This window comes from Rutidosis leptorrhynchoides, chromosome 2 (genome assembly GCF_046630445.1).
Source record: "Rutidosis leptorrhynchoides isolate AG116_Rl617_1_P2 chromosome 2, CSIRO_AGI_Rlap_v1, whole genome shotgun sequence".
Lineage (NCBI taxonomy): Eukaryota > Viridiplantae > Streptophyta > Magnoliopsida > Asterales > Asteraceae > Rutidosis > Rutidosis leptorrhynchoides.
Window position 1 is genome coordinate 526,182,275 of NC_092334.1, and position 8,249 is coordinate 526,190,523.

The 8,249-nt window shown below is 36.2% G+C and overlaps 2 protein-coding genes across 2 annotated transcripts; one reads left to right on the forward strand and one right to left on the reverse strand.

Annotated features, from left to right (window-relative positions):
• Positions 1 to 644: 644 nt before the first annotated feature.
• Positions 645 to 4,471, forward strand: LOC139892916 (uncharacterized). The gene is made up of 8 exons (XM_071876045.1): positions 645 to 1,040; positions 1,143 to 1,238; positions 1,616 to 1,726; positions 1,809 to 2,118; positions 2,500 to 2,590; positions 2,723 to 3,056; positions 3,659 to 3,807; positions 3,898 to 4,471. The coding sequence occupies exons 1-8, from the start codon at positions 795 to 797 to the stop codon at positions 4,409 to 4,411; spliced, it is 1,851 nt and encodes a 616-aa protein (XP_071732146.1). The 5' UTR covers positions 645 to 794; the 3' UTR covers positions 4,412 to 4,471.
• A 711-nt stretch (positions 4,472 to 5,182) lies between these two features.
• On the reverse strand, positions 5,183 to 7,614 carry LOC139892917 (NADH dehydrogenase [ubiquinone] iron-sulfur protein 6, mitochondrial-like). The gene is made up of 3 exons (XM_071876046.1): positions 7,465 to 7,614; positions 6,115 to 6,199; positions 5,183 to 5,305 (listed from the first exon to the last, which is right to left on the reverse strand). The coding sequence occupies exons 1-3, from the start codon at positions 7,612 to 7,614 to the stop codon at positions 5,196 to 5,198; spliced, it is 345 nt and encodes a 114-aa protein (XP_071732147.1). The 3' UTR covers positions 5,183 to 5,195.
• Between the last annotated feature and the right edge of the window lie 635 nt (positions 7,615 to 8,249).

Genomic DNA, 8,249 nt, shown 5'->3' on the forward strand with positions numbered 1-8,249 from the left:
CTCGCTCGCAACGAGTTAAATTTTTCCGACACCATCGTTAAACTCGAAATAATTTTAGGAACACAATGTCACTAGCTATACGCAAAACGGACGTTTTTTTAAAAAACGCTAAATATTTGAGGTACTTTTCATACACGTTGATTTTGCGTTAAATTTTTAAAAGTCGACAATTCCATAGCGAAACGCGGAGATGCACATATATTGTTAATTTAAAATAACATTTAAATCTTTCACGGGTTATATCTTTTAGTTCGACTCGAGTTGCGCTTCAACGACATCATCGTCAGCCACAAAATAATTTTACTAAATGCAATAAAATACATTAAAAATCGAACTCCCGGCGCAAAGCGAGGGTTCAATAACTAGTTATGGCCAAAAACCCCAGAACAAACCCTTACATAAAGGGAGATGATATATCCATATCTAATTTTACTTTATCCACCATCATTTATGTCTTTTTTCCCAAAATGTCCCTGAATAATATTTAATAAAAAATTTGTATAAGTTATTATTTAAGGGTATTTTAGAACATTCAGCTATAAGGAGTAAAAGTGATGGTGGATATACATCTCCCTTACATAAACCCTGAACCTTCCTCCACAATTATCTTTTTTCGTTTATTAAAATATATAAAATAGAATTATCAAAAATATAAAATGAAGCATTGAAGCCTCCATCCATCTTTCTTTTTCACCAAGCTTCAATTTTCCAATAAAACCCTAGGGTTTATAAACTTAAAACAAAAAATAACGAATTCACACACAAATATACATATACATACAGAATATATATTAATGGCGAAAGCTTCTAGTCTCTTTAACTTCCCGACCTTCACTTCACCTTCACCGTCACCGTCTCCGGCCGTCGGAGCTCCGGTCGATTCTCAATCACCTCCGCCGCAAAATGACGCACCGCCGCCGCCGCCTCCTCGTGTTCGTAACGATAACCCTAGAACAACGTCGGCAGGGTTTGATCCTGAGCCATTGGAAAGAGGTGCTGAAGCTATTGAAAAAATTGCTAAATCTAAAGAACCTAAAAAGGTTATGACTTTCTTCGTGTACCTAATTTTCTTTTAAACTTTGTTTATTATTATTATTATATTATCATGTGTTGACAAATTAAGTTTCTTTTTTTGTTTGTAGATTTTTGAGTTGATGATGAAGCAAGAAGAGACTAAGCAAGCAGATTTAGCAGCAAAAAAAGCCGGGTTTATGGCAATGCAAGCTCAGGCTGAAACTGTAAGTATTTGCACTCCAAAATGATATATTATATATATACTTTTTTGTATATACAGTCTAGTTGAATCTTAAATCAGGGTTTAGTTATGCCCTATTCTTGTTAATATTGAAGCAGTGTAAATGTCATTTAAATCTGTTGGAATTTAATTTTATCATGTGCCAATAATTGTTATCTGAAGCTGAAAAATTGTTGTCTATTGAATGTACAGAATCTTTTGAGTTGTAGTACTTATTAGTAATTACTGTAGTGGTGATCTTAATTGGTCATGTAGTGTACATTCATCGTTTAGAGTTGTATCTGAAATTTACATGAATTTCTATGTAAAATTTGAAAACCTTCCTTTTTATGAACTGTAATTGCTCTTTACGTTTGTTAGGAGAGGAAAAGAGTGGTATACGATGAGCAGAAAAAGTTAGCTCAGCAACAAGCACAGATAAAATCACAAATGGCTCGTTATGAGGATGAACTGGCAAGGAAGAGAATGCAGGCATGTTACGCATGTGTTTCAGTACTTCATTTTTATGCAGTTATTTGTATTGCCATGGGGTTGAACTTTGTGTATTTTGCAGACTGAAAATGAACATCACAGAACAAGAAATCAAGAACTTGTAAAAATGCAAGAAGAATCATCGATTAGGCAAGAACAACACAGACGAGCAACAGAAGAGCAAATTCAAGCTCAACGCCGACAGACAGAAAGGGAGAAAGCTGAGATAGAGAGAGAAACAATTAAGGTTAAGGCTATGGCTGAAGCAGAAGGGCGAGCCCATGAAGCGAAATTGGCTGAAGACGTTAATAAGAGGATGTTAATAGAACGTGCCAATGCTGAGAGAGAAAAATGGGTTTCTGCAATTAACACCACTTTTGAACACGTTGGAGGTAAATATGTTTTCATAAAAATTTGCATGCAGTGATGCCTTGAGCTTTTTATTTTTTATTATAAAAATTTGTGCACGCTTATTGTTATCAAGTCTTAGTGTAGCTCGAATATATACTTTCATTGACCCATTTACATATGAAATGGTCAATTCTGGCTGTGTCTGGGTCAAGCCAAAGTTGGCAAAAATGGGCAAAAGTGGTCATCAATCAATCCTACCAAATTTTGCCTTTTTGAACCTCACTAAAAAACTGACCCATATTAACTGAATCTTGGTTTCGACATGGTTTACCACACGCATGCACGTGCACGCGCACGCACACACACACACATATTACCCATGGTTCTTGATTAATGACCCTGGTAAATTATGTGCTTTTTAGGTGGTCTGCTTGCAATTTTAACTGATCAAAACAAGATGGTTGTAGCTGTTGGAGGCGTCACAGCTCTTGCTGCAGGTATCTACACAACAAGGTATAACTTTCATCGATTCATTTGCTATTACATTTTACCATTCTTCTTGATATATACAAAAGTTTGAACATGTTTATCAGATTTTTCAGTCTTCATACCAATATTTGTTTGTTTATGTCTTTTGTGACACAGAGAAGGTGCTAGGGTGGTTTGGAGCTATGTGGACAGAATATTGGGACAACCGTCACTCATACGGGAATCTTCTAGAGGAAAATATCCATGGTCGAGATTTTTTTCTCGTGGGTTGAGTACACTATCGAACATCGGTCAAAAGGGAGCAAATTCTCAAAACGGGAATGCGTTTGGTGATGTGATTCTTAATCCATCTTTGCAGAACAGAATCACGCAGTTGGCTGGTGCAACTGCCCATACAAAGGCTCATAAGGCACCGTTTAGGAATATGCTCTTTTATGGTCCTCCAGGAACAGGGAAAACAATGGCAGCGAGAGAATTAGCACAAAAATCTGTACGTGTTGTTGCTTTCTTGTCTTTTTAATTAGGTTATTTCTATGTATGGGTCGATTTGGGTTGAGATGTATCTTAAACAGATCAAATCAGAAATCAAATCACCTAATTATAGCCTAATTAGGGAATAGTAATAATAATGCACAAGTAATCTAGTTCTTTTTTAGGCACTCTTAAATGCCCTTCTTTACAGTTTGGCTGTATAGTTATATCATTTTATTAAAGAAGTAGATTTTAGGCACGTAAATTAATAAAGCACGTAAGTATTTTACTAAAGAAATAGATTTAGGCATGTAGTTATTATTTTCCTAAAGAACTAGATTATAGTGGTGTATGAATAATGTTTAAGTAATCTAGTCCTTTGAGCTTCCTCATAAATCATATACTTACTAAAGAACCAGATTATATTAATAGAAAAAATACTGCTTAAGTGGCGAAAAATCTTGTGTTAACCAACCTGGGCCGCTTTCAATCAGTACTAAATTTGGCCAGTTTCAACCTAAGTCCGTTGACCCAACCCAACCGTGTTGCCACTTCTAGTCATATCTTTGTGTTGACTTATCTTTTACTTTGTCTCCATCTTACACGGTTTGAATTGCCCAGGGACTTGATTATGCATTGATGACTGGTGGAGATGTTGCACCATTAGGTTCCCAGGCTGTTACAAAAATACATCAGCTATTCGATTGGGCCAAGAAATCAAATAGAGGCTTATTACTTTTTATCGATGAGGCAGATGCATTTTTGTGCGAGTAAGTCATAAACTCTCGTTAGATTATGATATATCTTTACAGTTTCGTTTGTGCAACTATCATTATTTATTTATTTTTATTTTTTCTCAGGCGAAACAAAACTTATATGAGTGAAGCTCAAAGGAGTGCCCTAAATGCTCTCCTTTTTCGCACTGGTGACCAATCGAAAGACATAGTTTTAGCGCTTGCCACAAACCGTCCCGGTGATCTTGACTCAGCAGTTGCAGACCGAATAGATGAAGTTCTTGAATTCCCTTTACCTGGAGAAGAAGAAAGATTCAAACTTTTGAAACTATACTTAGACAAATACATTGCCAAGGCTGGGGCAAAAAAACCCGGATTGTTTTCGAAGTTTTTTAAGAAACAACAGCAGCAGATAGAAATCAAGGGTTTAACAGATGATCTAATTAGAGAAGCGGCTGCTAAAACTGATGGATTTTCAGGAAGAGAAGTTGCTAAATTAATGGCAAGTGTGCAAGCTGCTGTTTATGGAAGTGAAAATTGTGTGTTGGATCCACTTTTGTTTCGTGAAGTAGTTGATTATAAAGTTGCAGAACATCAACAGAGGAGAAAATTGGCGGGTACTGAAGGAAACGTTAATTAGTTAGTTATCTATTGTTTGGGCGGCGTTTTGGGGTGAAAAGGTGAGTTATCTGCTTTTGTGTCATTTGGTGGTCGACCCATTAATTCAAATTGTTGATGCAAATGTTACCCGCTCACATTTACTTACGTGAAGACTTCTAGTACATCTGATAGAGTTTTATAATATACAGACAGGAAGTTTTATTGATTGGCTAGCAATCTTTGTATTATTACTTGAAAAATTGATTTTATGTTGAAGAAGGTGAGCTTTTGCAGGCCTTAGTTTTGATTTGAAGGCGGGATTTATTGCAATAAAGATGAGTAGGTTTCTTTTCATCCTTGGTAGTCATAAATTTTTTGGTTCTTGTTTGGCCGCGCAGTTTTGTGATGATCAAAATAACTGATACAACTACTTTGATCTGTAATTGTTGCGCTACATAACTAGCACTAATTGGTAAATGGTGATATGGTTGTCAAATGTGTGTTGTAATCTATCTTTTTAGTTTTGGGTGAAAAATGAACCTTAATACCCAAAACATAAATCAATCAAATTTTGATACTTCTGGCCTATTTCAATCATCTTTTTAACCAAAGAAAAGGCCAATTAGTCACCAGTAACACAATGTCATTGTTAATGTCAAATTATACAACTGTTGAATCCTTATTTGCAAGCAATTCAAGAAACTTTGTAAAGGTATTAGTTGTACATCATCTTGCTAAAATATAAAATAACAAGAAAGGCTTAACTTTGAGCCAAGTAACAAGCTGATAATCTGAAGGGGCAAAACAGGTATTTCGAGATGAATCTAGTGATGATGATCTTGAACATAGCGTAACCCGCAGTACTTGCACACAGCTGGCTCGTTCTTACCGAGGCATATGAACTCTATGGGATGGCCTAGTGCAGGATTGGTGTCTGCAATCATTAAAAACAGTAAACAAAATTTGGTAACCCCAAATCAATAGAATATGTTAGTGATTAGACCAGATTGTTTCCAATATACTACTGATGCTATATGGAGGTGGCAATTTTGACCCATTTACAAGTGAACAAGTCCATTTGGTAATGTTTATGGGTCAAACAAGCCGAAATTCATCCAAAGACCACTTTTACTACGTACTTCTATCGATTGGAGGAATTGTTTTCTACTCATAATTAACGTGTTAACCATTTGTTACAATAAATTCAAATGGACAAAAGTGTTTGGAAGTCAACCCAACCCAGCATGTCTCTTATTAACCCAAACCGAACCTCCAGGTGTTGGTGTATTGGTGATGACCCGACTTCCCCCATAAGACAGGTCAAGGGTTCGATCCCCATGAGTTGCAAAATATTGACCTGACTTCCCCATAAGGGAGGAGGTCAGGGGTTCAACCTCCATGAGCTGCAAAATATATTCCTTGAGGTTACCCGCCCATTTCATGGGCCTCGGAGGTTGCGGACGTCTTGCGTTCGAGTCTCATCCGAGGGGGTTATACCACACGCGATGCCCGTATGGATTTGTCGTTGGGGTTTCCTCCTGAGGGGCGGTAGGATTGTAATGTTCGTACCAGGAAATAATCGGGTGGTGGGTTCCGACATCGCATTCGGATCCCCGACAGTGACTGCCGTTCATAAAAAAAAATCAACCCTAACCATACTCAATGCCAACCGGCTAGACCCACCGATATATATTGCTACATTCAAATTCAATGTTATATAAGAACTGGGAATGAGGTACAGACCTCCTTCACAAGCTGCCGTTCTGCCTTCAACTTTGATGGGTGGGACTTCATTGATCAACTCCATTGGAGATTTCTTGGTTGTGTCCTGTCAATCACAAATAATGAATCAAGGATGTATACATCAACACAATACAACAGCCTCTCATATTGAACATAAAAAAAAAAAAGATTTAAAGCCGACATACACAGACGCATTGTGTGTGTGTGTGTGTGTGTGTGTGTGTGTGTGTGTGTGTGTGTGTTTGATTAAGGTGTGTAACAAAAAGAAGCATAATGCTGATAATTGCAAGGAAGCTCACAATATGCCCCAACGTAAAATTTGTCACACGACAACTAGATATAAAAAACAGTCTCAAATTGACTGCCTTATAAATGGGGAAGTTTCACTATATTTTCATTATTGAATTTAACATACACTAGAAAAAACATAATCAAAACTACTTCACGTTAGCAAATGTACATTTAGATTTACAATTTCAAAATGAGACAAACACACAATCCCTCTTGGTTGCAAACTCTGATGCATAGTGTAAAATAAGGTCAAAATCGTAACACGTGTAAACTAATTCAACCGAATAACAACAACAACAAACAACAAAACCCAATCCCGCGCCTGCGGGGTATGGAGGAGGTAAGATGTAGACAATCCTTCCTCTACCCTAAACTAGAAGAGAAGTCGTTTCCTTTACCACGAGTCGAGAAAAGGAATTCTCCACCCATAGGAAAGGGAAATTCATCCCCCTCTCTACTCCAGGGTAGAGAGATTGCTTCCGTGAGGACCTCCGGCTAAAAAGAAATTTTTTTTTTTTTTAAAAGATAAGTTAAAAAAATAAATAAATAAATAAATAAATAAATAAAATAGAAAAATAAAAATAAATAAATAAAAATATAGATAAAAAAAAAAAAAAAAAAAAAAAAAAAGGGAGACGCCATGAAAATGGTAGAATCAAATTTTCATGGGTTTAAAGCACGCATGAGAAATCAATTTAGGCTCTGAGCGGCAGTCAAGACGCCACTAAAACGGCGCTTGTCGTTGCCTCAATAAAAATAGCCAAAAGACCTTGTGGACAGCAACTCGAGGGCATGCCGGGTGGAAGTTGTTGCGCAAGCAAAGAGCCAACCACCCTTAGCAAACCAAAAACCATAGGACTAAAAAACACCTAAACCCATAGGACTTAACTGGGTTAAGCCTAATCAAGATTCTACAATTTGATAAATATATATAACAATATGTTGAATTTCTATCTACTATCAACTTGTTAAGCAACAAGATCAATTTTTTTAATCAAAACCAACTCACCAACTTGTAAAAAACCAAAAAGATCAAAGCTTTACACGAATTTGACTAACCTGCATCCATTTGGAGGTGTGGGTGGTGGTGATTTCACTATTAACAACGCCACTGAAGGGTCTTAAAGACACTGAAGAAGACGGAGGTTTTAGGGTTTTCAAGAATTGAGAATACATGCTAAACCCTTGTCTTACACCATTTAATGCCATTGAAATCAAATTTGCAATGAATGCTGTGAGTAATAAAAATAAGGGCAAATTGGCTAGAAAGGTAACATAAAAACTATTTTTTCCCGATAAAGGGTATATTAGTATTTTTTTTTTTTTTTCTCATAAAGGAGTTTGATTTCAATTTAGTGCGGGTGTTTGATTTGAAAATGTTTGCAATTGAGGTAACGTGTGCCATGTGGAATCTTAATTTTATTATTTATTGCATTGATGTATATTCCAGGTCATTAAGAAAAGACTTTTTTTATGTGCATATTCCATGTGTATGTTTCATGGCCAACAACCATCACGATGAACTTCATCTTCTCCATTTAATTCTTCATCTTCCTCAAAATTAAAACACAATCTGATCCTCACAATCAAACTTCATATTCATCAAAAACACAAATTGAAACCTGAAGCTTCAAAATTAAAACACATTTAAACTTCATCTTTAATCTCCATATATTCTTCAAAACATAACCCTTTCATGTGAATTTTTCCGACCACACCTCATGACCACTTTGTGAACACTAAACAAAATAAATTACAAAATATCATAAAGGGCAAGACTTACTCCATCTTGAAATCCATGGTTTGCATCTGGGTTTGCATCATAAAGTAAATAAAAATCGAAT

What these genes read in the sequence shown, in the direction of transcription:
- LOC139892916 (XM_071876045.1), top strand. Translation starts at nt 795, where the DNA reads ATGGCGAAAGCTTCTAGTCTCTTTAACTTCCCGACCTTCACTTCACCT. An exon ending in TGGCAAGGAAGAGAATGCAG is followed by an intron (nt 1,727 to 1,808) that starts GCATGTTACGCA and finishes TGTATTTTGCAG; the next exon opens with ACTGAAAATGAACATCACAG. An exon ending in GCAGATGCATTTTTGTGCGA is followed by an intron (nt 3,808 to 3,897) that starts GTAAGTCATAAA and finishes ATTTTTTCTCAG; the next exon opens with GCGAAACAAAACTTATATGA.
- LOC139892917 (XM_071876046.1), bottom strand. Translation starts at nt 7,614, where the DNA reads ATGGCATTAAATGGTGTAAGACAAGGGTTTAGCATGTATTCTCAATTC. An exon ending in ACACCTCCAAATGGATGCAG is followed by an intron (nt 6,200 to 7,464) that starts GTTAGTCAAATT and finishes TGTGATTGACAG; the next exon opens with GACACAACCAAGAAATCTCC. An exon ending in AACGGCAGCTTGTGAAGGAG is followed by an intron (nt 5,306 to 6,114) that starts GTCTGTACCTCA and finishes TAATGATTGCAG; the next exon opens with ACACCAATCCTGCACTAGGC.